At 39.1% G+C, this 13,235-nt stretch overlaps 1 protein-coding gene across 4 annotated transcripts; it reads right to left on the bottom strand.

Moving 5' to 3' along the window:
* Positions 1–732: 732 nt before the first annotated feature.
* On the bottom strand, positions 733–7,301 carry LOC131230822 (MDIS1-interacting receptor like kinase 2-like). Of its 4 annotated transcripts, XM_058226826.1 has the most exons (5): positions 6,785–7,301; positions 3,586–6,712; positions 3,391–3,492; positions 2,513–2,626; positions 733–1,326 (listed from the first exon to the last, which is right to left on the bottom strand). In XM_058226826.1, the coding sequence occupies exons 1-5, from the start codon at positions 7,262–7,264 to the stop codon at positions 968–970; spliced, it is 4,182 nt and encodes a 1,393-aa protein (XP_058082809.1). In that variant the 5' UTR covers positions 7,265–7,301; the 3' UTR covers positions 733–967. The 4 variants fall into 4 exon arrangements, with proteins under 4 accessions (XP_058082809.1, XP_058082808.1, XP_058082811.1 ...); XM_058226825.1 differs by having other exon boundaries at positions 3,391–6,712; XM_058226828.1 differs by lacking the exon at positions 2,513–2,626.
* Between the last annotated feature and the right edge of the window lie 5,934 nt (positions 7,302–13,235).

Here is a 13,235-nt window from a genome sequence, read left to right as displayed (position 1 = left end):
GGTGCTGAAAGGATTTTTGCTTTGTTGTTTGAGCCTTTATTTGTTATGTTTTGTTAGTAGATTGGTAAGAAGTCTGCATGTTTTTTAGAGAATTTAGAAGCTACAGTGAATATGGATTTACTTTATGTTCGAGTTCTTGATTTTAAATTTTAAAAATTAAATTTAAAATTAAAAAAAAAAAAAAAAAAAAAAAAAAAAAAAACCAGTTGGTTCTTAGAGTGGTGGAACCCATGTACAATAGAGAAAACCAAACCACCCACTTGGATCTCTTGGCAGAGCATTGCAGGATATTACATTTCTTTATGCATCATTTTCACATTTAATTGTAAGGGCTCGAAGCAATGAGCTTTTCAATCATTCTTAAATAACGAAAATCCATCTATCTGCACTTAGTATGCATGTAAATTAATCCAGATCATCTAAAAGTATGGCCCATATTATAGATGGAGCAAATCCCAAAAAATACACAGGATTCTATGTATTCAATTGGTGGTAACAAATGGACAATTAGAAATAAATATCAGCACCAAAAATTTAAAATCTGATAACATGTGGTTAAGTTAGTTGGGTAAATGTGAATCACGGGTTAGTCTCATATAGCCACAATCTCTCCACCGTGCATGATGTAACAATAATGGACTGAAAACTGGTATTAAGGAAAAGGATTTGAATTTGTAAAGGGTAAAATTTTTCCTTTGGCTTGAAAACATTTAATTAGAAGATATATAACCATCACACAAGAAAACATCTTTATTCTTTCAACCTACTTTTATTACATATGGATTTTGATCACCAAAACTAGAAGACTACATTTTAGATAAACATCAATTCCACTCGCTGAACGATGTACATATCTTAACAAGAAAAACACATTCTCTATACTCAATGATTTTCATACAATAAACACACAATAATAATGTTCTTTCCACTACACGCCCAAAACCTGGGTGATTTTCATCCACCCCAATTATAGCTTAAGATCCATCAGTTGACGTAATGTAAGTACATTGAATGGCTCTAGAGAGATAGATGGCCTACCAACAGTTAGCTCCTGAGCCACGTGGTGCATAGTCGGCCGAGAGTCTGGATCCGGATGAATGCAAGATAGTGCCATGGACACCACAAATACAACTTCCTGTGCAACATCAGACATCGGAACTGAGAGACGTTGGTCCAACATATCCTTTAGTGGTGTATCTTGTCTAGTTGATGATGACAAAGAGGAGATGAGCTCCCCAGGATGCCTTCCCATCATCACTTCAAGTGCCACAACACCAAAGCTATATACATCGCATTTTTCAGTCACCCTCATTGTATATGCAAGCTCTACAATAAAGAAGATAGTGAGTCATGTTCTTTTCTCTTTGCTATATATATACATCATCGCATTTTTCAATCACCCTCATTGCATATGCATGCTCTACAAGAATAAGATAGTCATCTTCTTTTCTCTTTGCTTAGCTAATGCTTACCAGATATCAAAACTCACCTAGGTTTCATATGTTTTTTCTAGCTAACCGCAAGGCATATCTACAAACTTAGCATGTGCCAAAAGATGTGTTTGATACATATTGAAAAATCTTACTAGAAAGTATGGATGATCCACACATCAGGCATGCCACATATACATTGAGTGCATATTGTTGGCTTTATAATTAAAAAAATTAAAATAAATTAAAATAAATAAATAAACCCCTGTCTATTGTTTTCACGTTGCGGTGGCATGCCCGATAAGGGGACCAGCTTAATCATTGTGTCGAGTCATCTACAAGAATGGCCTACATTTAGGGATGCCTCGTATGTCCTCAACAGATGACAAGTTGGCAAGTGTGAACTAGAGTGTAATGGTAAGTATATTGGTATAATTTTAGCTACACATTTCATCAGCAAGGATTGGGTGATATCGGCAATGTTTCCTAATATTAAAATGGACTTGGTGTAATTGCTTATATCAGTATTCTGGACCAACAAACCAAATCTCTCTCTCTCAGCAAAGGAAACAACCAACAAACATATGCTCCACCGAAGATTTTCTATGACATTCTACTAAGGTTTTAAATCTGTACTACTACTGGGATGGCAGGAGGTGGCTTTCTCTTGGCTTTGTGGCCCTGGGTTTTCCCCCTTTTTTGTCTTGTTTGCGTGTGGCTTATATGATAGGTGAGGCTCATTTTTTGTGGTACCCACCCGAAACACTGTACATTGGCTTTATCAAATCAACACAGTTTCAGGTGGAATGATCCCACCTTTAAATAAGAAAATAAAATAAAATATGTACTACTAACGTCCATAGTTCCAAGATCCAAACCACTGATAAGCCCCGATTTGGATGGCTCATGCATTAGTAATTCTCCCAATTGGAAATCCTAACCATTTTTGTGGACGGTGGGTAGACTATCGAGCAAAAAGAAAAGAAAATAAGCAATTGTGCATATTCAACGAAAAAAGATCATAGATTCAATGGCTAGGATTTTCCAATCTTGGAACTTCTTTTGTCGTGTGGAGCACTCACTGTGTCGGACATCAAATCGATGGTTTGGATCACAGAGGTGTGGAACCTTGTACAATGGAGAAAATCCAACTATCCTGTTGAATCTTGGCAGAGCATTGCATAACACCACATTTCCTGATGCATGATCATTTTCACATTTACTTGTAAGGACCAGAAGCAACACCACATTTCCTGATCCATGATCATTTTCACATTTACCTGTAAGGGCCAGAAGCAATGAGCTTATTCAATCATTTCTTAAATAGAGATAGTTCATCCTTCTACACTTGGTATGCATGTAAATTAATCCAGATCATCTGAAAACAAAACCCATATTGTAGATGGAGAAGATCCCAAAAACTACACTTATTAGAAGATTCTAGCCATCCAATTGGCGGCCAAAAATTGGATATCCACAAAAAAGTTAGCGCCACAAATTTAATAGAGTGATAAAAAGATTTAAAGTTTGTTCGGTAAATGTGAATCACGAGTTAGTCTTACCATGCAGCTATATGATCTCCACCATGCATAATGTAACAATGGTGGACCTCCACCATGGAAAAGGAAAATCATTCTTACGGTTATCTTTATTTGTACAGTTGTATTTGTTCTAAATATTCACAGATGCTTCATAATTTTTAGCCAATAAATTTGAGGATTGGAGTAATAAAATCCCTTATCTTTATTTAAGAGGCCCGAGAGAAAAGGGGAAATTTTCAAATTCTAATTTTCTCATATTCCAGTCACCCTAGATTGTCACATTCGACAACAATACATAACTAATGCACAAACTTTAGAGTATATAATTGCCAATTAAAAATTAAAAAAAAACTCTTAAGAAAATAAAAACCAATCACTAATAGAACTATTAAAGCATGGAGAATGAACTAGCAACTAACCGGGAGCGATGTAACCACAAGTGCCTGCGAGCATGGTCCAATTAGATGAATCGGGTATCAGCAATCGTGCAGTGCCAAAGTCAGAGACACTAGCCTCAAGCTCTAAATTCAACAGAACGTTGTTGCTTGATAGGTCTCGGTGGACAATCGGCAAGGTACAATCATGATGCATATAAGATAAAGCATGAGCCACACCTTTAATAACCTTCACTCTTAGAGTCCAGTCCAACTCTGCAGCTCTTTCATCATTGCTTAGGATGCTGGCCAAGCTTCCCCTTTCCATATACTCGTAGACTAGAAATGAGCATCGAGCATGGGAACAGAAGCCAAAAAGCTTCACAATATTACGATGGCGGATTTCTGTTAATGCTTGTATCTCATTTCTAAAACTTCTTTGATCAGATGGATCCCCGCCTTCAAGTGGGTGAAGTTTCTTCACAGCCACAACGTGACCCATTGGTAGATTTGCCTTGTAAACTTTTCCATACCCTCCAATTCCAATGCAATATTTATCATCAAAACCCTCTGTCACTTCTATAATGTCTTCAAACACAGCAATTCCATCATAATTCCATATTGAAAATGGATTTTTGCTGCTCCTTTCGAGAACCTCTTTCTTTATATTTCTTCTTTTTTGATAATAAATGAAAGAAATGCCAGCGATTAAAGATGAAAGAAGCAAAGCCCCCAGGACAGGAAGAATAATGATGATCACGACTCTGTGACCTTTCTTTGCATCGCCATCACTTGTTAAAGAGGCATTACAAGGCCGCAAACCTTTCACTTCGCCACATAAGCCTTTATTTTTTATAAATGCCTCTTCTGGAGCTTTCTGAAAGGCTTTGTTGTTGGGAAGACGACCTTCCAAAGCATTGTATGAAAAATCAATGGATTGCAAGCTCAACATCTCTTCAAAAGAAGGTGGAATGGAACCTGACAGCATGTTGTGGGAGAGGTTTAACTTTTCGAGCCGAATCAACTTCCCAAGTTGTGGGGATATCTCTCCATTCAGGGAGTTATGACTTAGATCTAGTAAGACCTGTAGGTATACTAGATTGCCGATCTGAAAAGGAATGCTTCCATTGAAAACATTTTTGCTCAAATTCAAAGCCTGGAGTTTGGAGCAATCCCCTAATTGAGGTGGTATTGGCCCACTTAAATGATTCATTGACAAGTCAAGAACCTCCAAATTGGATAGGTTTCCAATCTCATGTGGTACCTGACCAGAGAGCTGGTTATCATTTAAAGTCAATTGGAACAAAGAAGTCAGCCTCCCAAATTCCTTTGGAATCTCTCCTACTAGATGGTTCGAAGAAAGACCAAGCACTCCTAGCTGCACCAGCTGCCCAATCTCGTGAGGAATTCTACCGGTGATCATGTTCCCGGAGAATTGTAGCTTTGTTAAGTTTTGGCATTCTCCCCAGTTCGGTGAGAGTTCACCAAACAACAAGTTGTCACTGATATCCATGAACGTGAGATGCGGGTATACACCAAAGGCTTCTGATACATTCGCCGTGAGTCGGTTCCCATTGAGTCGCACTTTTGTTAAGCTAGTGCAGTTTCTGAAGCTTGTCGGAATCACGCCAGTGAAATGGTTGCTTGGTGCAGAGAATACTTCAAGAGATCCACCATGGCATAACTGAGGTAAATTGCCAAAGATGTTGTTGCCATCCAAATAGAGTCTGGAAAGATTTGTCATGTTTGCCATTTCTTGAGGCAAGGAACCAGATAATTGACAATCAAAAAGGGCCAAAAAAGTAAGCTTGGTCAAGTTTCCTAAACTAGAAGGGATAGAACCTGTTAGAAGGTTACTGTACAACGATATCTCCTCCAAATTCTCAAGATTCCCTAACTCTGCAGGAATTGTGCCTGATATCTGATTTTCGTATAAATACAATTTTGTGAGCATGGACAAGTTCCCAAACGTGGAAGGGATAGAACCTGTTAGAAGATTACTGGACATGGAAAGCTCCTCTAGATTAACCAAATTCCCTATTTCTAGGGGAATTGAACCAGAAATTTGGTTGTCACGGAGATACAAAAGTGCAAGGCTGCTCAAATTACCGAAAACAGGGGGGATTGGACCAGTCAGATTGTTTTCATACAATTCTAGCTCAACCAGATTCTTTAGATTCCCTATTTCTGGAGGTATTGAATTAGATAATTGATTTCCGAACAGGTGAAAAACAGTGAGCATGGACAAGTTCCCTAAAGTGGAAGGGATAGAACCTGTTAGAAGGTTACTGGACATGGAAAGCTCCTCCAGATTAACCAAATTCCCTATTTCTGGTGGAATTGAACCAGAAACTTGGTTGTCATGTAAATTCAAAACTGTAAGGTTCCTCAAACTACCTAAAGCAGGAGGGATTGGACCAGTCAGATTGTTTTGGAACAACGTCAACTGAACCAGATCCTGTAGATTCCCAATCTGTGGAGGAATTGAGCCAGAGATTTCATTCTCAAAGAGCTGAAGGATTGTCAGATTTGTCAAATTCCCTAAACTGGAAGGGATAGAACCTGTTAGAATGTTACTGGACAAGTCAACTTCTTTTAGATTAATCAGTTTCCCTATTTCTGGTGGAATTGAACCAGAAACCTGGTTTTCGTATAAATACAAAATTGAAAGGTTGCTCAAATCACCTAAAGAAGGAGGGATCAGACCAGTTAGATTGTTTTGGGAAAAAGATATCTCAACCAAATTCTTGAAATTCCCTAATTCTGATGGAATTGTGCCTGAAATCTGATTTTGTACTATATACAAAATTTGGAGCATGGTCAATTTCCCTAATGTGAAAGGGATAGAACCTGTTAGAAGGTTACGCGACAGAATAAGACTCTTGAGATTAACCAGATTCCCTAATTCTTGAGGAATAGAGCCAGAAATTTGATTGTCAGGGAGGTGGAGGATAGTCAGCTTTGTCAAGTTCCCAAAAGCGGAGGGTATCGAACCTGTTAGAAAGTTACTATACAAATCAAGCCCCTTGAGATTAATCAAATTCCCTATTTCAGGCGGAATTGAACCAGAAAATTGATTGTCGTAGACATACAAAAATTCAAGGTTTCTCAAATTACCCAAAAGAGGAGGAATTCGACCAGTCAGATTGTTTTGGTACAATGCTAGTTCATTGAGATTCATTAAATTCCCTATTTCTAGTGGAATTGACCCATGAATCTGATTGTCAAACAAATACAAAATTGTAAGGCTACTTAAATTACTTAGAGCAGGAGGGATTGTACCAGTCAGATTGTTTTGGTTCAACTTCAACTGAACAAGATCTTGCAGATTTCTGATCTGTGGAGGAATAGAGCCAGAGATTTGATTTTGGTCCAGAAGCAAAATGGCAAGCTTTGTCAAATTACCTAAGGTGGAAGGGATGGAACCATGTAGATGATTAATGGATAAGACTAGCTTATTCAAATTCACAAGATTCCCCATTTCAAGAGGTATTGATCCAGTTATTTCATTTGCTGACAGATCGAGGGAGTTGAGTTTTTGAAGAGTGCCAATATGGGCTGGGATGGTTCCAGTGAGGGTATTGCCACTGAGATTGAGATGAACTAGGTTTGGAAATGATGGGAAGCTTAAGGTATGGAGCTTACCTTGCAAGCCTGCATTAGGTAAACTTATCTTTGTTACGGTTCTAAGGCCATTGCATGAGATCCCAATCCATTTGCATGGAGAGATTGTGTTGGTGCTGGCATTAGTAGCAGGAAGGGACCATGAATGGAGAGCTGGTGCTGGCAAGAGACTGGCTTTCCATTTCATGAGAGCCTTGGCTTCTCTGAGCGTCGATGCTGCTGCTGTTGCATGGGAAGAAAGAAAAGCCGGCAAAATGAGTAGAAAAGCAAGCGAGAGAGATTTACGTATAACCATAGCTGTTGTTGCTGCTTATGGTCTGTTAAGGACTTACAATGGATGGGTATTTATAGTACAAGGTTGATTGTAATCTGGTCAAGCACGGCTCTTCTCTTTCACTATGAATAATAGCCAAGATCAGAGCCATTGGACTAATCTCACTACTAATTATGGGCATTTGTCAGTTGAATAGAGATCCTCGACTAATTAGAATTTTCGCCATCCATGTTTTAAACGTCGATGCGATGGGTCAGAATAATTTATTCAGTGGCATAGTAGATTTAGGGCCTATTTGGGAGCTTGGATGTGGAACCCCGGATTTGATACCCCTGGATTTGCAATCCCCCCGATTGTGTTTGACATTGTATATGTAGGGGGTTTGAATTTAATTACTAAATCAACTTTAATATATTTAATTAGTGATATATATAATTTTTGACACAATGGTTGTGATAAGCCCGCTAAAATGTATGCTTTACCTGAAAACGATGAAAATCTAAGTCAGCGACAAGCATGGGATCATGTTTGAGTGATTAACCAATGATTTTTAATGGTTAATAAACACGGACAATGTTTGAACAGTGTTGGACAAAGTTTGGACAATGTTTGGATAGTGTTAGACAATGTTTAGATGGTGTTGATCATCATTAGTTGGTCATGTGTCTAATAGAATGATAATATAGTAACACATGTTACACTGCAACTATTGAAATAATTTAAGGTATAATTCAAGCTCTCACCATGGATTGCAAATCCCTTGGATATTACTTTATGCTGCCAAACAATGGGGGATTTGAAACCCCCTCATATACCCTCCCATCTCCTTCCATCCACGGTGCTAGACGACCCCTTAGGGCCTGTTTGGCTAGACCGATCTTACAGTACTAGGAGGGATAGGCTCGCAATATCCCGGTATATGCATGACGAGCCAAATAGACCTGGTGGACTTGTCCTGGGATACAAGCAATCTCATGGATCTTAAAACAGTCCACTGACATCACCATCAGTACCTTAAAATGATCCTATTCCTTAGCTGGACGGATTGGAAGTAAAATCCTGAGATATGTTGGGCGGACCAAACAAACCCAATGAACTTATCCCGAGATATAAGCAATCCCATGCATCTTAAACCAATCCATTGGCACCACTATCATTACCTTAAAATCCATCCCATCCCTCCTAATCGCCTGCCAAACAGGCCCTTAGAGATCATCCATGGTTTCTAACATCATTTTAATTGTTTGGATGGGCTTGCATGTATGCCACATGTACGACGACCATGTGCACTACTACGAGGATTAACGTCTAACAGGGTATTTTAGATTTTTGATATCTTCGCTGATGTCACATCACTACTAATCACTGATATCACGGGTGCGGAATGACGACACTCCACTGCAGATGCCAGTTGCCTTAACCCACGTGACACGTATTGCACTACTGGCATTCCCAGTCGCCACGTTATTACTCAACGGTACTCTATGGGGCCCACCATATGTTTTGTGTTTTATCCATGCCGTTCATTCATTTTGGTCCATTATTTTAAGTCATTATCCTGAAAAATAAAGCAGATTCAAATCTCAGATGTACCACACCATTGGAAATTTTGATACTCGAAATGTCCACCGTTAAAAACTTCCTAGGCGCATTGCAATGTTTATTTGCCATCCAATCTTTTGATAAGGTCAGGTGCAGTGCACCTGGTCGAAAGAAAACACAAATATCTGCCTGATCCAAAACTCCTGTGGACAAGTGGAAATTTCTGGTGATAAGTATTCAATCACCATTGTTCATTGTGGTGTGGCTCACTATAGAGTTGGATATACCATCAGTTTTGGGCTTATGCTTTAAACTGAGGGGGCTAAATGGATGAACAGAGTGGATAAAACACAGGTATTATGCTCAGGTCTGTTCAGCAATGAATGGTTACCAACAATATCAGTATGCAACCCGCATCTTAACTTAGAATATCCTGTGAGCCCCAAAGATATGGACGCGGATTGCGTCCTACCCCCGCCCGCCTCTAGCCCCGAACGGGAGGTTCTGTAGGTGAGGCCACCGTGATGTATCAGTTTATCCAAGCCGTTCATCCCTTTTCTCGTATCATTTTAAGGCATTAATACAAAAATGAGCCAGATAGAATGCTCAAATAGAACACACTACATATGACTCACGCATTTAATGCAACTGGCATTTAACGCTCAGTTCAATTAATGCAACCAAGCTTACTATTTGGTGTGGGAGCGTTGGATCTGTGTCATTTTTTACTTTATGCCTTAAAATAATCTTAGAAAAGGGTTGAACGACCTTGATAAAAAGATACATCACGGTAGGCCTGCCCCCCGTTCGGAGCTAGAGACGTGCCGGGTTCGCTCGCAATCCGCGTCCCAAAGCTACGCGGGGCTACTATGATACGTTTTCTTTTTCGTTTTTAAAAATAAGTCAGTGGACAGGACGCGGATTTCCTGCGAAAACCTCTCGCAGGAAGATCCTACGTTGAAAACTTAGGTGGGATCCACAGTATTTTTTTGAGAAATCTACACCGTCTATCCGTTTTGTGAGCTCATTTTAGACTTGAAGCAAAAATAGATCAGTATCCACGACTCAAGTGGGCCGCCCTGAAGGAAAAGGTGATAGGGAATTTCCTACAGTTGAAACCTCCCTAGGTTCGACTGTGATGTTTAAATACCATCCATACCGTTCATTACGTCGTTCCTACTGGGATGAGCTGAGAATACAAATATTACCCAGATTCAAATTTTCCGTGGCTCCATGAATATTTCAACTCTGTACGTTCAATCCTCACGTTTTCGGCCCACTTGAGTATTGGATCCGGCCTATTTTTGTTTTCATCTACTAAAATGAGCTCAAAAAACGGATGGACCGGGTGGATTTATCACAAACATCATGGTGGACCCCACCTAGGTTTTCAGCTCAGGAAATTTCTGCGAAAGGCTTTCGCAGGAAATCCGCGTCCGGTGGACATGGATGGAGCGTCGAAAAAGATTAAAAAAGTATTCCAATAGTCATTTTTCAACGAACCAGTCCGTCAATCTACAGTAGAATTGTTTAAAGAATCTCTTTTTGAACTCTCAGTTATTTAATACTCTGGAAGGACATGACCCTTGATATGCAAGCACCTGAGATTTGGATATGCTTCAGTTTTGAGCTCGTGCCAAAAGATAAACAGTCAAAATGAATTCACATCAGGGAGAAAATACATACATTATGGTCAAGTCTGTCCAGTATTTAGCAGTTACCTGCTATGTCGGCAGTATATATGCACTCCCCATCCTAATTTAAGTTATCTTGTGATCCCTAAGCTAGGTGTGGCGCAATGTGATAATTTTTTTTCCCACTGAAAAGTAGGTGGACACTGGTGGAATGTTGAAAAAGGATCGGAAAAGCCTATCCAATGGTACTTTTTCAACAAATCATCTTCCCCATTCAGACACTTGAATTGTTTAAAATCTTGTTTGAGGATTCTCAATTATTTGATACACTACTAGGGCATTACGCTTGATATGCAGGCAGCTGATATCTGGATATGCTTCAGTTTTGAGATCATGCCCTAACATAAGGGGGCAAAACGAATGAACAACATGAATAAAACTCATAAATTATGATCAACTCCATCCAGTGGCACGTGGCTAACGGCAGTGCCTATATGCAATATGCGTCCTAACTTAGGAACAAACCATTTTCCCCAATCAGATAATAGAATTGCTTAAATGATTTGATTTTGGGACTCAATTATTTGATACATGGGCAGTGGGGTGGACACTGATATTTTCTTCGTTTTTTTCCATCAAAAAGTAGGTGTACATTGCTAAATTTTGGAGAAAAGATTGAAAAAGCATATCCATTAATGGTCCTTTTTGACCGGCCATTATTCACTGATCATGCAGTGGAATTCTTTAAATAATTTGTATTTTATCTAGATTCAGAACGCCTTGAGTCATTATTAATTATGAAGGATCTTACTTTGACAATAGGTCATTTGAAACATTAATAATAATAATAATGCAGTATTTGACATCAAGTGAGCATCCATTATCACCCATAGATGAGCGACCAAGCTGAAATATCAGATATGAAGATCAAACAAATTTTGAAGAAAACAGTGAATTCATATCATAAAGATTGATCACTTCAACTAACTAACACGTTGTGGAGCTTATCATACAGCCTATAAAACTCTTATTAGTACGTCACCCTATAGGCTTGTATATGGGAAGGCTGCCACTTATCCGTGGAATTGGAACATAAGGCGTATTAGGCTATAAAGAATTTCACAGCCACTAGACAACCCACCCACCCACCCACCCGCCCCCGAGTTAACGGGACTGAGTATCAGAGTAGTGTTTAAATTCAATGATTCAAGAAATGAGTGTTAGAGTAGTGTTTAAATTCAATGAACCGGCATATCTTCGGTCAATGCCCCCATCCATTTTTCCAACTCAATTTATGGCATGAGCTAAAAAATGAGCTAGATCCAAATCTTAGGTAGACCACACCATAAGAAAATAATGGATTGAACTCCCACCATTAAAAACTTCCTAAGGCCCGGTGTAATGTTTATTTTCTCTCCTACCTATTGGTTAGGTCATGCAGGCCGGGATTAAGCAAAAACAACATCATCATCTTGATCCAAAACTTTTGTGACCCCAAAGAAAGTTTTAATGGTGGGGCGTTCCTACATTGTTTCGTGTGGCATGGTCCACCTGAGATTTGAATTTGGCTCATTCATGCGTTCATGCTATGCAATGAGCTTATAAAATGGATGGATGGCTTGGATTAAATAAATACATCATTGTTGGGCCAGGAGCACTAACCAACAAGTAGGTGGCTATTGGGAGTCTCAACATGTAAGGACAACATCCCAATCAATATATAATCAGCTAGAGGTGGCCATACCTCGATGTGTATGTAAAATTTACTCCGATCATAAGGGTCATGATGATAATTTTGGCACATGAATCCAACATTAGACACATCCATAATAATTATGGTGGGCCACATGAGTAGAAATGGTGCCAGGATGCCCACCATTCAAACTGTTTCACTTGGTTTGGCCGACATACACATGTGGGCCTAGTGATTGGTCTCCATGAATTAATTTCCACAAGACAACCAATAGTTGGAGTGGATTTTACATAAACATCGTAGTGGGCATGTAAAAATTCAAAGATAAGCATCTTCCTCTCCTACTATTTCCTTTTTTATAACGCACCTAACTCATAAATCTATCGGAATTTTGTACCTTGTGGCTTAATTGTTATGAGAAACTTGATAAATTGAGTAGATTTTAAGGATGCATCATGGTGAGGCCCACTTCAATCACACTTATATAAATTGCATGATGAGGGATAAGGTGTGTAAAAAGTCTCCTGCATTACAGTGTGGACCGACGGCTGAAATGTCCTAATTTATTATCCTAAGTCACGGGGCCATTTATTTTAAAATTCAAATTTTTGGCCAATACTTGGGAGAGTTGCATTTTACGAGTACCGACTGGACGGCGCAAATCATCTGTTTCAAGGCGTCTTTTGAGTCCATCATCCGCAATGGTCCACAATCCCAGTGAGATAGACATTACTCTAAAATTTCGGAACTAGTGGCCCACTAACGAGCAGTATAGACCTTGTTCGAGTAATCGGGGCATTTCTATAATAAATTGGGTAGGGAGATTTCTTGGGCGTAGTTGTTAAGGTCTGGATTAAATAAGTTCACAGTATAACCTATTTGAAATTAGCGGAAATGGTGATTCGGTCATGATCACTCTAAATCGTCGGTTTTAGGCTAAAAGAGTAACTGAGTTGATTTGGTTTATCAATTAAGGTTTGGGGCATAGTTGACTCAGCTTTGAGTAGATATTTAACTTAGTTATTATTGTCTTAATTAGTTAGCTATTAGTCGGTTAGCTTTGGGCCCTATGTAAACAAATCATAGGGCTAAACTCGATGTTTGAGTGATCGATTGGATTCAT

Source organism: Magnolia sinica, chromosome 17 (assembly GCF_029962835.1).
Source record: "Magnolia sinica isolate HGM2019 chromosome 17, MsV1, whole genome shotgun sequence".
Classification (NCBI taxonomy): Eukaryota; Viridiplantae; Streptophyta; class Magnoliopsida; order Magnoliales; family Magnoliaceae; genus Magnolia; species Magnolia sinica.
Note: the sequence above shows the minus strand (reverse complement) of the source record. Positions and strands in the feature narration are given on the sequence as shown.